The 17,476-nt window shown below is 45.1% G+C and overlaps 1 protein-coding gene across 2 annotated transcripts in view; it reads right to left on the reverse strand.

The window, feature by feature from the left end:
• Positions 1-17,476, reverse strand: part of LOC147123290 (uncharacterized) — a 277,352-nt gene that overhangs the window by 127,946 nt on the left and 131,930 nt on the right. For both annotated transcript variants that reach the window (XM_085970222.1, XM_085970227.1), the window contains 3 exons: positions 16,707-16,784; positions 14,471-14,531; positions 6,450-6,606 (listed from right to left, as the gene is read on the reverse strand). In XM_085970222.1, the coding sequence (XP_085826348.1) occupies positions 6,450-6,606; positions 14,471-14,531; positions 16,707-16,784 (296 nt within the window). The remainder of the gene's footprint in view (positions 1-6,449; positions 6,607-14,470; positions 14,532-16,706; positions 16,785-17,476) is intronic.

Below are 17,476 nucleotides of genomic sequence, written 5' to 3' on the forward strand. Positions count from 1 at the left end.
GTTTAGCTCCTCCCCCCCATAGCCCCCTGTTTGTCCAGTGTTGGGATATTTTTAGTGTCCTCTACTGTAAAGACTGATAGAAAATATTTGTTCAGCGTTTCCGCCACCTCCATGTTCCCCACTACTAATTTCCCGGTTTCGTCCTCTAAGGGACCAACATTCACTTTAGCCACCCTTTTTCTTTTTATATAGCTGCAGAAACTCTTGCTATCTGTTTTTATATTTTTTGCTAGTTTACTTTCATAATCTATCTTCCCTTTCTTAATTAATCTTTTAGTTATTCTTTGCTGGCTTTTAAATGCTTCCCAATCTTCTATCCTCCCACTAGATTTGATTACTTTATATGCCCTTGTTTTCAGTTGGATACTATCCTTAATTACTTTCGTTAGCCACGGATGGCTGTATTTTCTTTTACGCCCCTTTTTCCTGTGGAATATATTTTTCTTGAAAGTTGTGAAATATCTCCTTGAATGTACACCACTGCTCATGTACCGTCTTACACCTTAATCTATTTTCCCAGTCCACTTTAGTCAACTCTGCTCTCATACCTTCATAGTCTCCTTTATTTAAGCTTAGTATGCTTGTTTGAGATCCAACTCTCTCACCCTCCAACTGAATTTGGAATTTAACCATGTTATGGTAACTCATTCCAAGGGGATCCTTTACTAGGACATTTTTTATTAATCCTGTCTCATTACACAGGACCAGATCTAAGATTGCCTGGCCCCTGGTTGGTTCAGTAACATACTGCTCAAGGAACCCATCCCTAATGCACTCTATGAACTCTTCCTCAAGGCTGCCCTGCCCAGTTTGATTTGTCCAGTCATTATGAAAGTTAAAATCTCCCATGATTATAGCTGTTCCCTTATTACAAGCCCCAACTATTTCCTGATTTATACTCCGACCAACAGAATTGCAACTGTTAGGAGGCCTATAGACTATGCCCACTAATGACTTTTTCCCCTTATTATTCCTTATCTCCACCCAAACTGTTTCACTATCCTGATCCTTTGACCCAATATCATTTCTCACTATTGCAGTGATTCCATCCTTTATTAACATAGCCACCCCACCTCCCTTTCATTCCTGTCTGTCCTTCCTAATAGTCAAATACCCCTGGGTGTTTAGTTCCCAGTCATGGTCACCTTGCAGCCATGTTTCTGTAATGGCCACCAGATCATACCCATGTTAAGTTATTTGTACCGTCAACTCGTCTATTTTGTTAAGAATGCTGCGTGCAGTCAGATAAAGAACTTTTAAATATGTTTTGTGACAATTTATTCCTGCTTTTACCCCCTTTACCACTTTACCTTTATCTTTATATATTCTGTCCCTTCCTGACACGATCTGGTTTTTAATTCCCCCACTGCTACCTTGCTCTATTGCCTTCTCCGCTGACATTTTTATTTTTCGCTCTCTTGAAACCTCCCCCAGTAATTAGTTTAAAGCCCTCTCTACAGCCCTAGTTATTCGATTCGCCAGGATTCTAGTCCCAGCACTGGCCAAGTGAAGTCCGTCCCAACGGAACAGCTCTCTCCTGTCCCAGTACTGGTGCCAGTGTCCCAAGAAGCAAAACCCATTTCTCCCACACCAGTCTTTGAGCCATGCATTTAACTCTCTGATTTTATTTACCTTAGCCAAATTTGCTCGTGGCTCAGGTAGTAATCCAGAGATTATTACCCTTGTGGTTCTGCTTTTTAATTTGGCCCCTAGCTGCTCATACTCCCTCAGCAGAACCTCTTTCCTTGTCCTATCTATGTCGTTGGTACCAACATGGACCACGACAACTGGTGTTGGAGCGTTGCTCCGCACGATAGAGGTCGGTTCGCCAAACAACAACAGCACCACCCTTGTCAGCAGGTTTAATGATAATGTTAGGGTTAGATCAGAGAGAATGGAGTGCTATAAGTTCAGAGGGAGGTAGGTTGGAGTGAGAGAGGGGAGCAGAGAAATTGAGATGGCCGATGTCACGTCGGCAGTTAGCAATGAAAAGATCTAGAGAGGGTAAGAGGCCAGAGGGAGGGGTCCAAGTAGAACGAGAATTTAGAAAGTGGGAGAAAGGGTCAGCTGTGCGGGGAGAAGACTCCTGGCCAAAGAAGTGGGCACGGAGACGAAGGCGCGGAAAAAGAGCTCAGCATCAAGCTGAGCTCGAAATTCATTGAGATGGGGCATAAGAGGATGAAGCTCTGGCCTTTGCTGAGGACTGATCGTTCGGGGTCAGAGAGGGGAAGGTCAGAGGGGATAGTGAAAACATGGCAGGGGGTGAGATTGGAAGAAGAGATGGGATCAGAGGAAAGTGACGGGGAAGAAGGTTCCGGAGGGGCGTTGGTGTCCAAGAGTTGATGAAGTTTGCGATCCTTGACATCAGAAAGGAAGAAAAAAAGTTTTTTGTTGAAGCGTCGGATGAGTCGAAGGATGAAATGGAACTATGGACCCAGACAGCTTTGAGATAGAGTGCATCGGTACTGCTGAACAGAGAGGTCGAGAGTGTTCATGTTGCGGCGCATGGCGTTGAGCGTGGATCTCAAGATGCGGTGAGAGGTTTTGCTATGTGAACCCGCATGGGCCCTAGCTATGCCTGCCTGTTCATGGGATATGTGGAACATTCTTTGCTCCAGTCCTACTCAGGTCCCCTCCCTCACCTCTTTTTCCGGTACATCAATGACTGTATCGGTGCCATTTCCGGCTCTCGCCTGCAACTAGCTAAGTTCAATCACCTTACTTCCAATCTCTACCCTTCCCTCACCTTCACATGGTCCATCGCCGACTCTTCTCTTCCCTTCCTTGACTTCTCCATCTCCATTTCTGGCGATCGGCTTTCGACAAACATCCACTACAAGCCCACTGACTCCCACAGCTACCTGGACTACACTTCCTCCCACCCCGCTTCCTGTAAGGACTCTATTCCATTCTCCCAGTTTCTCCATCTCCGCCGCGTCTGTTGTGACAATGCCACCTTCCATACCAGTGCTTCCGACATGTCTTCCTTTTTCCTCAACTGAGGATTCCTCTCTACTGTGGTTGACACGGCCCTTGACTGTGTCCGTTCCATTTCCCACACTTCTGTTCTCACCCCTTCCCCTCCCTCCCAGAACCACGGGGTTCCCCTTGTCCTCACCTTTCACCGCACCAGCCTTCACATTCAACAGATCATCCTCCGCCATTTCCGCCACCTCCAAAGTGATCCCACCACCAAACACACCTTCCCCTCACCTCCCCCTTCAGCATTCCGAAGGGACCGCTCCCTCTGTGACACCCTGGTCCACTCCTCAATCACCCCTAACAGCCCTTCTCCTTTGCCTAGCACCTTCCCTTGCAAGCGCAGGAGATGCAACACATGCCCTTTTACCTCCTCCCTTCCTACTGTCCAGGGCCCCAAACACCCCTTCCAGGTGAAACAGCGATTTACTTGTACTTCTTGCAATTTAATATACTGTATTCGCTGCTCACGATGTGGTCTCCTCTACATTGGGGAGACCAAACGCAGATTGGGCGACCGCTTTGCTGAACACCTCCGTTCAGTCCGTAAGGGTGACCCTGAGCTTCCGGTCGCCTGTCACTTTAATTCTCTGCTTCACTCCCACTCTGATCTCTCTGTCCTCGACCTATTACATTGTTCCAATGAAGCTCAACGTAAGCTCGAGGAACAGCACCTCATCTTTCGATTAGGCACTTTACAGCACTTTACAGACGGAGACATACACTACAATATCATTTATATGTGTTTAACAAATGACAGTGGCAACATCGAGTTCAACAATTTCAAATAATAATCCCTGCCCCCATTTTTCATGCTGTATGATTTTGCCATCCCCATTTGCAACATTTTATCTTTCCTGCCTCTTACATAAGCACAATATGTTCTTTCAATTCCTTCCTCCCCTCCTAAACCACCCCGCCCCCCGTCTCTGCACCTGCTTAATATCTGTTACATCTCCAGCTTTTTCCTGTTCTGATGAAGGGTCTGAGACCTGAAACATTAACTCTGTTTCTCTCTCCATGGATGCTGCCTGGCCTGCTGAGTATTTACAGCATTTTCTGTTGTTATTACTGTTTAATAGATCTGTTTAGCATTTTATAGCTTAAGCTGAAGTATTTATTCCACCAGGAAAATCAAGGTGAATATGTTGATACAGGCCCACCATCTGTATCTGAACCAACGCTGTTCCAGTATTCGCAATTACCAATGTCAGTCACTAAGTGGTAGTTATCACAATTGCAACATCCACCTCTAGAGCAGAAGATTCTTCTTCTTCATTTTCTAAAGTTATTTCTTCTATGACATCCTACTATACTTTCCTGTACAGGTGATCCCTGCATATATTAGCACACTCTCACAGGCCTCTTGTTAAAAATAAACAAATGATCTAATGCAATATGATTTCTGACCTGCAACTTGAATCCTTGAATTAATTCAATTTTTATTTTACCTAGCATTCATAAAATCAACATCTACATTTTGTTTTTCTGTGCCTTATTATAAATTCAACAGGATGAAGAAAGTTGTAATGGATCTGAAGGGAAGAAGTCGTGGAAGCTCAGACTTTCATTTTCCAACATTCCATGTGACAGAAAATTGTGCTCGTGAACTGCAATGGTAAATGTGATTTCCAGTTTCAAAAAAAGGAGACAGAGATAAGCCAAGAAATTTCAGTTCATCTTACCTCAGCTGTTGGTAAACTACTGAAGTCCATAATATGGGATGAACCTACTAAGCAGTTGGAAAAGCATGAGTTGATAGGGCCAGTCAGCATGGATTTCTAAAGACAGCTCCTCCTTGACCAACCCTACAGAACTCTTTGAAGAAATTATAGAAAGGATAGATTAACAAAATGCAGTCGATATAGCTTATATGGATTTTCAAAACACATTTGATAAGGTAGACGTAAGAGACATAAAGAAAAGTGAACTCACAAGGATTTGAGGGGAATGCGGCCAAAAAGATGGCTGGTGGAGAGAAAGCAAAAGATGGGGGTAAAGGGAAGTTTCTCAGACTGGAAAGATATGGTGAATGGTGTATCACTGGCTCTGTTTTGGGGCCACTGTTATTTGTTAAACACATATAAATGATATTGTAGTGTATGTCTCCGTCTACCTTTAAGAAAACCATTGTATGTAACCGTTCACCTTTAAGAGAACTATTTTAGGTGTGGCACTACTTTGTTGGCTTCTGTATACTGTAATACCGACGGTGACCACACCGGTATATAAGTGCTGTGTCAGGATTATTTGGCAGATTCGCCCTGACCTTCGAATAGTAAAGTCCTGTTTTAAGTTACTCTTGGAGTCTGTGCATTAATTAACTAAACAACCCACAGACTTTACAGATATAGCCTTTGGAAATGAGGGAACAATACATAGATGCATTAAAGGGGAAGCTAGATAAACACGAGGGAGAAAGGAATAGAATGTTGACGGGGTTAGATGAAGTAGTGGGTTGGGAGGAGGCTCGTGTGGAGCATAAACACTGGCATGGACCTGTTGGGCTGAATGGCCTGTTTCTGTGCTGTAAATACTATGTAATACTTTGTAATGTAATATTGAAGTGCAAATAAATGATGACCTATCTGAACTGCAAAGAGTCCATCAAACACTCATTGAAATTCAACATCAGCTCTATGGTGCATCCCCCTTGAATGCCAACCCTTAATGGTTGGACCTTCTTCCCTTGTCTCTCAGTACAGTCTCAAATGGTGCATTTGATTTGTGATGCTCACTTGGGCTTTCACTCACCTTCCACTCGACCACAATTCAGCTTTGTTCCCACACACCTCTGCTAGTTCTGACCTTGCAGACCCCTCAGACCTCTCACCTGCTCTACAAGCTATTCGCCATTCTTAGGTCACAAAGGTCAAGCAGGCACTGCTAGTCTGTTCATCCCACTGACTTTCCTTTGTTTTGAAAAAGGGTCACCAATCCAGTCGACTGAACAAGATGATACTGAAGGATGCAAAACTCCATCCTATCTAACACCACTGCTCATTAGTAATATATTCCACCAAGGAACCACATAGGAGCATTTTATTTAAATATTTATTTATTTTCCCTCTCCCCTCATGAAACGTTTAACTCCTTGCTGGAATATGGTTTAACAGGTGCTGGTTACCCAAGTGACCACTTTCACGTGTGGCCTTGAAAAGCAAGCATTGTCAAGCTATTCAGCCATAGGAAGCATCACAGCTGAGCTTTAACCTATCCTCACTTGGCATTTGCAGTGGGAATCACTGAATATCAATGAGGATTGGAAAACCTGGTTCATTTTCTCCTATCTAACCCAGTGGCTGAGATCAATTGTGCCATCCACTGCTGTTGCCCTGGCTGAGATTAGCTAACTTAACACAGACTGAGGATAAAAGCTGGGACTTTACGGGTCACTCAATAGATCAACTCAGTGAGCCAGGGGTGCTCTGAAATGATCTTGTCAACCATTCATACACAAAGCCTCTTACTCTGTGGAGATTTTTCTATGAGTTTTGTTTTCTCCTCCAACAAGCTCAGCGTGGGAAAGTCCTTCAGGAGCATAGCGCATTTTGTTTGCTGTGACCGCTGGGACTGATCATTTCTGCGTCGATCCATTCTGAGATTTGTCACTACGTCACATCGGCCCTGATAAAATATGAACAGGAAATAGATAAACAGTGGTAATGCTAAATGATGTATGAGCATTATGGAGAAAACTAACCTGTGTTATTGGTGACAAATGCCTCATGATTCATAGGTACCAGAGGGACTGGTGTGTTAATTAGATCATTCTCATTAGGAAAAAACTGAGGTATTTAAATTTCATTTCTGCAATATTTTTAGTGCATTGCTTATCATGTTCACATTGAATTCCTGTTTTTAATACAAACTCATTAGCCAATGTTCTGAAATAGCACATAAAGGAAATTAAACCTGCTTGATTGTTTGATCCTATGTTAGCCATGAAATTACTGTGTGGGCTGCAAATCCGTACTCCTGCCCTAACTTGGGTGGGAGTCTGCCAAAAAGGCCAGAAACTAGTCCGGGATCTGGTTATGTTGGGTCCTGTACTTTTGTTGAAATTGCTGGGACAGCCTTTTGCGGGTGTAGCTTCTGTCCACCATAGGGGATGAGGAGCATGGCCAGGGCACCCCTACACTGAGAGTTCTGAGGCCTTGGCCGAGCATATGGTTGTTGGAAGTCAAACCACGCGTTCCTACCCTCTGAGAGGCAGATGGAGGCCCACCTGGGGTCCAGGCTGGGATTGTGGCTTGGACCCTGAAAAAGAAAGCCTGGCACTCTTCAGCTGGACTTTCAGTCGGACACACCCCTAATGGATCAGACGCCCGTCATTGGCAGGCAAATTAGAGAAAGTCCACCAGGTTCAACGGCAGAGATTCCCAATGGGCCCAACCCCAGCACTCACGCTAGGATACATCCCATTACGGATGTTCAGGGCTTATATTTTTATAGCAGTAAGTATACACTGTTATTGATTATTTTAGTTTTGCAGTTACATTTACAAATGGAAAATTAATTTTTTGATGTTATAATGAGAGTGCTCGTCTGCAGAATCATAAAAACACAACTTTGGGTTGGCAATGAGCTAACAACCCAATTAGTGCCAGGTGGCAGGAGGCCACCAGCTGCAATCCAGTTGTAACTGGGAATAAAAGCAGCTTAATACTCCAGTCAGCACGTTATGTAAACTGGGACAGCTCGTCACCAGTAATCGCCACCGAGTAACAACATTTTGTACAGCACCAGAACATTTGCAATAGGTTTTAATACCACCCCATTCGTTACAGCAAAGGAATGGGCGGTCTCAGTAGAAAAGTTGGAGAATTAACGCCAGGCGCAAATGCTTTAGACTGCAAGCAAAATTCATGCTCACTGCTCAATAAATGATTGGAGTCCTAAATCAAGTCTTAAAACCCAAGCTCATTAGCTTTACACACAAAGGGTGGACCAATATCAGGTGCAGTCTAATCGCAAGTCATGATTGCCACTGGCTTTTTTCACTACTTAAATGGAAGGTTCAGTGATGCTGCAGCACCTCATTCTCAGCATTGCTGGCTGTGCAGCTGTCTCAGCAAGCAGCAGAAGGCCAAGGAGAAGGAGCCGGAGGACTCAACCAGGTGTGCTCATGGCAGGTCCACGCCCCAAGGAGATAGCCCGCAGATTCTCCGATGAAGCATTGGAGGCATTGGTTTTCGCTGTGGAGATACGGAGGGCGGTGCTCTACCTGACAAGTGGCAGGAGGCCATCGCCACAAGTCTTCAGCACCATGTGGATGGAGGTAGCGCAGCATGTCTCGGGCAGCACTGTGGTCCCCAGGACCCACACACAGTGGAGGAAGAAATTTAACGACCTCACATGTGATATCAGCTTGGCCACCCATTAAACACCTCTCCCGACTTTTATTTTCATTTAACAAGTGGCCAAATCGATAACACACATTTGACATTACTGGCTAAAGTCAATTTTCACCTTAAAATCTGGATTCCGCCAGTCCCGAAGACGGGCTTAATATCAGACAGATCTGAGAGTTCGGTACTCAGCACTGACCCAGGAAGCCTGTCACCATGACAATGTAGACACTGCCCAGTATCGATCTTGCAGACATGCCAACTCTGCTGGTGGAGACCTTGAAGTGGTGGTGGAAGAAATCCAAGGGCAGCGTCCAGGCAGTGGTTGGCTGGTCTCTGGGCACTGATCCTCCAGATTTGATTCTCGATCTCCTTATCCTTGTTATGAATGATTTTCTTTTATTATTTGAAAATTCAAAGGCTTTATTAATTGTGTGGACATCTTTTGTCCCTTTTAAAAGATAACTTTCCAGATTACAGCATGAATAAATTGTTTTATTTTTGAATCTGTGTGAAATATGTATTGTTTGTGCAGTGAAATACTAACAATATCGGCTATAGCATCATTCCATAGTGAGGCCTTTCTCTACAGGGCACATATACCAATTTTCTCCACAATCAAGAAATCTTTTGCTTCTTTCTCTTGCTTTGATTTTCTTATTATTTTTCTCCGCATCAATACTGTTCTGTCCCCTGACTGTGTTGCACTATGTCTCAGACTCCTTTCATTTCATTAACATGAATATTGCCTGTATATTGCTGCTGCTGTTCTGTATTGAAATGAGGCTACTGCGAGTAGGTCATTTCTGGACCCATTTCCGAAACTGATTAGCAGCATGCCTCTACAGCAGCCTAACCAGCGGTCCTTAAAGGCCACAGAACAAGCCTGCAGGTACGTTTTTTTTAAACTTACCTTAATGTGGAGCCAGGAGGAGCAAGAGTGGTTGTGTCAGGTTGGAATTATGGATGGAGATTGTGCTCACCAGATCTCCTCCCATTTTTGCACAGCCAATAGCTTCTGCTCAGAAGAGACTTGGGAGCAGGAAGCTCTTGGGAGCAGGAGCTTCCACAGTGTGCTGCATTATTTGAAGAAATCCTTCTTAGGCAGTCCCTCGGAACCAAGAATGACTTGCTTCCACATTAAAAATGAGTTTCACAGGTGACTGATGAGTCCAATGCAGGACCTACAGTCTCTGTCACAGGTGGGGCAGACGGTGGTTGAAGGGGTGGGTGGGTGGGGTGCTTGGGTTGACGTGCGCTCCTTGCGCTGCCTGCGTTTGGCTTCCGCTTGCTCCCGGCGAAGAGACTCGAGGTGTTCGGCGCCTTCCCGGATGCTTCTCCTCCACTTTGTGCGGTGTTGGGCCAGGGATTCCCAGGTGTCGGTGGGGATGTTACACTTTTTCAAGGAGGCTTTGAGGGTGCCCTTAAAGCATTTCCTCTGCCCACCTGGGGCTCTCTTGCCATGTCGGAGCTCCAAGTAGAGCGCTAGTTTTGGGAGTCTCGTACGGGCATGCGGACAATGTGACCTGTCCATCGGAGCTGATCGAGCGTGGTCAAAGCTTCGATGCTGGGGATGTTGGCCTGCGCGAGAACACTGACGTTGGTGTGTCTATCCTGCCAATGGATTTTCAGGATCTTGCGGAGGCAGCGTTGGTGGTACCTCTCCAGTGCTTTGAGGTGCCTGCTGTACATGGTCCATTTGAAGAAATACTGAGCGGATGACTATTCGGAGAACAGAGCTGTCCTCTGCATGTTTTGCTGCTGACCCCACTGAGAAATCAGCTGACAGCAGAGAACCGCCTCAGTCTGAACCTACAATCGTTTGCTGTTTCTCAGCTTCCACCTCCACCTTCAAAAAAAATGTACCATGTAGCTTAGGCAGAATGAAAGAGTGTGCAAATGGGGCAATGGTTGTGTACAGTGTTTTAAATGGTATCTCCCAGTGGGTGTAGGCATTCCCAGACTAGGTTCATGCCACAGTTGATCATCCCTACTAGAAATGCATGCACAACAGGGAAGCATACTTACTCCTTACTACTGATACCATAAAACTTATTCCTCATTTGCAGCCAGATATGAGCTGACTGATTGATTGTATTGACTCGGTGATGTCCCTCCATTCAGCTGGCACCTGTGCTTTTACTGGAGGGTAGGCTTATGCAGCAGGACCTACAAACCATCAGCAGCAAAGGGAGTAGTGTTGCCCACATCTACACTGTGCCATTGTGAACAAGTAGTGAACTTCTCTGCCACCGCCAGAATAATCCCTTTAATGGTGAGCTATATGCCTTCAAGAGTGGCTGCCTCACTGGATCTGTGCTCCCCAGCCAATTGTGCTACAGGCCAAGTAATCTGGGCAAGGTTTTCCTGTGTGATAAACCTATTCAGATTAGGGGAAGGGACTCCGATTACAAAATTCAGTCAAGCCTGCCCCGTGAACTGCCAACACAAGTGAACCTGTACCACAGGCTAACTCAATCCATTGTTGCCTGACTCACAAAATTAGGTCTCACAAAATCAGTCCTCACATGTCTCTCCAAATGTGCAAGATGGCCCCTATTAAGAGGCGTGATCAAGTCAAAGGTGTTTTTGAGGTGATGGGGTAACATAGGGTAGACATGCAATGGGGTGAGCTTGTCAGCTTTTGTGATCCAGCTTTGCCCATGCATGTTGTGGTGGAGCATTGATCCAGCTTATAATTGCATCATTTCAAACTTTTAATGCAAAACATACACTTGAAATTTAATGGACCTAAACAAGCTTGAGTACTGATGAAAATATGTCATACAACAACAACTTTCATTAAAAAGGCAAAGACATATTAGCCTAGAAATTGGGGAATGCTGGAAACCTGCCGGCAACATTGGCGGCCAAGGATAATGCCCGCCAGCTGAGAGAGCGCAGGCAATACTGGCATTTTGGTGCTGCCTGCTCATTATCATCAGCATGGCGGTGATTTGCTAGTGCAACGCACACTTTGCAGCACTAATGTCAGAAGGAGGCCGAAGGTCGCCTTGGACTTCCTCTCGCGACCTGACCAGTTGTCATACGTGCTCCAAAAATATTAGGTACCACCCGATTTTTTGTTTGTTTATGACATGAATGCAGATGTAACCCCTTCACGGTTCTCTAGATATATGTGAGATATGGTCTCTGTTGTAGACAGTATTCTATAGTCCAGTAAGGAGATCACTACTACAATGGCTTAATTCTAATTATCTTACTTTATAGTTTTAACATCAGACAGTATAAGAAGATTACAGGTCAATGAACTAAATTAGACATTTGCATGCATTAGAATGAATCTAGACATAATAAACATACATTCTCCATTTACATGGATTCAAAGGAGAATCTGTCCCTGTGTCCAAATTCGAGTGCACTCTTTCGTTGGCGCGCTTAAGTTGGAGCTCATGGTATGTATAATGTCTGCAAGACTTACGACTCCGAACCCCTTCGTTGAATTCTCTTCACGATCACTGAATCCCACTTTGAGTTCTGGATGCAGAGCTCACAGCAGCAGCTGGAGTTGGTGACTCTCTCTCTCTCTCTCTCTGCAGCTTTTCCAAGTAGCTCCCCATCAGCACGAGGCAAGCAGCTCTCCCCAGACCTCTGCCTTGCAGATCTGGGTTCAGACGACAATCCCCCGGTACTGGTGACTTGCAGTCAGCCAGTTCAGGATGCAGTGCTACTAATGCGAAGGGCGGCGGCCGATTTTGGAAGCCCGGGACGGGATGCGGCAGCCATTTGCCTCCTGAGCCCTCTTTTCAGAGCTCCTGCCCTCTTCTCTTCCAGTCGCTCCCTTTTTTCCCACTCGAAAAACCCAACTCCACCCCTTCCTCCTGGGGTTTCTGCCTGGAGACTGCCCAGCCTCACTGTCCGCAACAGTTGATACTGGTGCAGAATTATGGGAAGTATGCTCTTAGTCACATTGACCTAGAAATTCAGTCGCATTTGCGCCCACTTATGGGCTATAGAGTGGTTTGCGCCGGAAGTTTTTTCACGCCCGAAATTCAGTTGGTCCGTAAAATCGACGTTAGCCGGTAGCGCTGCGCCGGCACCGATGATGTCATCGGTGTGCGCAGTGCCCCGGTTCCAATGCAATTCCGGTCCGACCACCAAATTCAGTTGCGGCCGCCTCTCCCGTGGTGGCCGCAAACAGCGTTTGCAAAACGGTGCCTTGCAGCTCCGAGAGGCCGGCGCATAAAGGTGGAGGGGCGGCCGGCCGCTTTCCCGGCGGCCGCCTGGCCGCACCTCCCTCCCCGGACTCCTGCACCACCCCCCTGCGGCATTGGTGTGTCACTCCCGCGAGCCCGGCACTTCTCCGTGGTGCCGGGCTCATTTGCCGGGGGAATCCAGCGGCGATCTCACGGCTGCAGGCAGCTCCTCCTTAAGAGAAGGAGGAGGCCTGCAGTACCCCAGCCTGCCGCACCGCATCGGGTGCCGCAGCGGCAGCTGGACGCCTGAAACTGACATTCTTCGCCCCAAACGAGGCAGCCAAACCCTCCAATAGCGCCCGCCTCCGTGTTGGGGCGGCGCAACTGAATTTCAGGCGGGCGCTACGGGAATCCGGCCGAGCGCTAAATTTCGGGCGCTAAAGACCTGGCGGGGCTATACCTAATTTCTAGGCCATTGTGTCCTTAAAAGTTCTTGCCGTACCTTCACATGGGCAACTTTAACCCAGGGATTTATAACAATGATAATACAGTGTCTAAGTTAAAGATTGATAACCATACTTAGCGTATATAACATTTCCAGTGGGTATTACACAGATAAAAGAGATTTTATCGCAGATCATTTTCAATAGTTGCAATGGAGTTCATCCATTGATTTACTGACCAACAAACACTCGGCCTCTCGGAAAACTACCAGAAAATGCAACTCCCACCCTCGACCCCCGCCGCCACTGATGAGCAAAAAATTAAAGTTTAGAAGAAGAACCTTCGCAAAGGAGGTGTTTGAAGTTCCAGCATCCATCCTCATAAGTCCTGCCAGACTCCTCATGGCCGTTAACACCGCTGAACAACCTGTTAGCGCCAGCAAATTCTGGCATGAATTAGCGCGGGCAGCAATGCCAGCGGAGAACTCCAAAATGGATTAGCTGGCGTCAACTCGGCGTTGCATGCCAATTGACATCACACTCCACCTCATTAAAATACTCTCGCCGATAGCTGTTAATGGCAGCGCAGATGACCTGCCAAAAATGGCGGCCGCTGCGGTACCCGCCACCAGTTGGTGGAAAAGCGCCGGCCGCCAGTTTTTCGGCATTTCATGGCACTAACGGGTGGGGAAAACCACCCGAATTTCTTCAAACCCTAATCATTTTGCCTGATATGACATTGTAGATTATAATGGCCCAGAAATTTGGGTCGGGGGCTTCGACCTGCACTTACCTACCGCGCCAGCCGTTGAGCTGTAGGCCCGTGTGGGATTCCGATCCTGGGCCTCCTCCAACTGCCGGGGCGCAGTGCTTGCGTATCCCAGGGGCGCAGTTAGTTTGATGCATCCCCTGGGATCACGTGGGCCATGGAGAGCCAATGGTAGCAGGGAATGCTTCATTCATAAGTTTGACAGGAAGTGCTGTCAAACTTATAAATACTACAAGCCCCAGAACATCACTAAATCTTCAAATAATTTTTTTAAAAAGTCACATTTTTAAAATAAACTATAAATTACATGAAATTACTATTTTAAACAATAATTTAAATTTTTGAAAAAATTAATTACATTTTCTAACGGGGCTAAAAATAAACTTACCTTTCTTTAAAGTATTTAAAAATAATAAACCTGTGGAAAAAATGTTTTAATTTTAATTAATTCACCACTTACCTTGTAAAAAGCAGGCCTTGCAGCTGCTTTTTACATGTCTAACTTCTGGAGACTTACCCTCCTGGGAAAACCTGCAAAAAAAACGTAAGTTCGATGCGCACGTGCTGCCTCTCCTGCGCACGCATTTGACTTCTGAACCCCTTCTTTCAGGGGAACGGAAGTGCCGGTTTCCCGCGCATGCGCAGTGCATGCACGAAACCGGCACTTCCATTGGGCTTACGGGTGAGTACCCCATGTGTACTCACCCGTGGAGACCCGAATTTCTGGGTCATTATATAATGCTAAAAGATTGTGAAAAATAATGTACTTACTGATTTGACAACCACTATAAAAGAAGAGTTGTAGCTTTCTGGAACGACTGCTGTTCCTGATCTGTGAGAGAGCCAGAAATGTCATTGCACAAGCTGTGTGGAAAATAGTGACTTAAGATTAATTGTCAAATGTTCTACTGGCAAAAGTGTTGCTATTGACTGTAACTGAAACCTTCTTCTCTAATTTCAGCTCTGTGAAAGATAACAGTCCCCAATTTAAATTTACTTTGTTATCATATCACACTTTCAAATTGCACACCGTTTCATGCTCCTTTATTTATATGAGGCACTCGCTCATACAGAATGTCTTATTTTCTCCACTTAAATTGAGTGCTAACTGGTATCACATGATTCTCCCTCATGGCCGCAGATGATTTGGGTAAAAAAAGAGAACTGTTCAAAAATGTTTGTTCTGACCCGTTAGATCCCCGCCCACATTCAGAATGTTCTATTATGAGCAAGTAATCAAAAAGTCAAATGGAATGTTGGCCTTTATTGCAAGGGGGTTGGAGTATAAAAGCAGGCAAGTCCTGCTACAACTATACAGGGTATTGGTGAGACCACACCTTGAGTACTGCGTACAGTTTTAGTCTCCTTATTGAAGGAAGGGTATACTTGCATTGGAGGCAGTTCCGAGACGATTCACTAGGTTAATTCCAGAGATGAGGGGGTTGACTTATGAAGAAAGGTTGAGCAGTTTGGGCCTATACTCATTGGAATTTAGAAGATTGAGAGGTGATCTTATTGAAACATATAAGATACTGAGGGAGCTTGACAAGGTAAATGCAGAGAGGATGTTTCCCCTCGTGGAGAAATCTAGAACTCAGGGTCATAGTTTCAGAATAAAGTGTCACCCTTTTAGAACTGAGATGAGGAGGAATTTCTTCTCTCAGAGGGTCATAAATCTGTGGAATTCTCTGCCCCAGAGAGCCGTGGAGGCTGGGTCATTAAATATGTTTAAGGTGGAGATAGACAGATTTTTGCAAGATAAGGAAGTGAAGGGTTATGGGGAGCGGGCTGGGAATTGGCTTTGAGCCCAAGATCAGCCATGATCTTATTGAATGGCAGAGCAGGCTCGAGGGGCCAAGTGACCTATTCCTGCTCCTATTTCTTATGTTCTTATGTTCATTATAATTTCTATAGTTTGATAATAATCTTACCTAATAAACCTAAGGTTTTTCACCCACTGAAATCAGTTGATCTCACCCTGATCCCAGCAGGATAAGAAAGAAAGAAAGAGACAGACTTGTAAATATTTAGCACCTTTCACAAACTCAGGACATTCCAAAGCACTTTACAGCCAATGAAGCTCTCTTGAAGTGCAGTCACTGTTGTAATGTAAGAAACGCGGCAGCCAATTTGCACACAAAGTCCCACAAACAGCAATGTCATAATGACCAGATTTGTTTTTAGTGATGTAGGTTGAGGGATAAATATTGGCCAGGGCACTCACTGTTTAGGTGCTGCCTGTGGTCCTATCCCAGGATTCCAATGTCAGAAAGAAAAATGGTGAGAACATCTTACAATCATGACCATTGATCACCTGAGAACTTATAGGCTTTTTAACCAGAATTCACTTTGATTGGTTTGCATACAGAAATAATCTAGCACAGGGGTTATTTTGACATTTGACAATAGTGTAAAACAGGCAATATTGATTCAACAGCCATTATATATCTCTCCCAATTTTTATTTCCATTGAAGTCACGCAAATTCAAAATGACCCCCATAATGTTAAAGAATTGCAATCACGTGGCGTCCAATAACCCTATCCGGAACATGTGTGTGCCTGGGTGACAAGGTGAGGGCAGGTTCCAGCCTCACAGATTCACTATGGCAGAACAGCATGGCGATACACACTGTCCAAGGTCACACATGAAGAATGGCCACGTGGGTGAAGTACTGGAGAGTTAACAATGCCCATGGACCCTCACGCCAGCAGGTGGCACCACCCTCAGAAACGAGGGAGCAAACAGGAAGAAGGTAAAAATAAAACAATAACACATACTGCAGGGAAACCAAGAAAGGAAGAAAAATGTCCTCAACAAGGAAAACAAAGGAAAGGATAAGCAAGGAATGCCATTTAAATATTCATTTATCCAATGACGACATCTCTGCACAACTGGTTATAAAGTTAACAATCTATCAATACACATGTCTTCCAATAAATTACAATGCTGATTTTAAGAAAGAGTTTGCCTTTTATCACAGCAAAGCAGCAAAACAAGTTTCCAACCTGTAATATCGTAGCAGGGAACTATGGGAAAGCAGTGCCAGCTTTTCTGGTGTCCAAGGTGTGAATATTGGGAGCGACCTGTCAGGAACATAAACGGTAACAGAACCTAACTGAATACTGATATTTACACAGAGGCAACCTTTTTAGATGCTAAGAATATATTTTGGAGAATATACCTCTTCTGGTTCCAGTGATTATAATGTAAGTATCTCTGGCTGCCTAGTCACCCCTGTATTAATGTACACTAGTAACAGAAATTATTGATATTACAGTTGGATCCACTTTTTAAGGGGCAAAAGCATAACCTACACTAAAGTCTGAACAGTTAGAGCTATCATGTAACAGTGTACTGCACCAAACTTTGAATCAAATTGGAGGGAGATATTTCTAATTAAAATACATATAGTTTGCTAAAAGTGGCATCTTTGCTTTTAATTATTTGAGGACTTGCAGTAAGGTTTCTGCACCAAAAACATGGCAATACAAGGTCATGGCCTAGGAGTTTGTGAATGCCACAAAAGCTGCCGGTGCCACCGCAGGCGGATGTTAACTGCCGCTGAAAATGGTGGCGCTGGCAGGACCGAAAAATTGGCACTGGGGACTAATTAGCATTAGACCAGCGATTAACTCACCGCGCAATGCCGTCCTGGTGGCGTTCGTTCCAGCAGGAGGCCCCAATATAGCGTGGCCGCGCGTCATTAGTAGGGAACTGGTACTAGTTGTACTGACATCAGTAGAAGGGAAAATGCTAGAATCTATTATTAAGGACG

The sequence above is a fragment of the Somniosus microcephalus genome, chromosome 2, assembly GCF_052327205.1.
Source record: "Somniosus microcephalus isolate GS21.2 chromosome 2, FLI_Smic_1.0, whole genome shotgun sequence".
In the NCBI taxonomy this organism is placed as follows: Eukaryota; Metazoa; Chordata; class Chondrichthyes; order Squaliformes; family Somniosidae; genus Somniosus; species Somniosus microcephalus.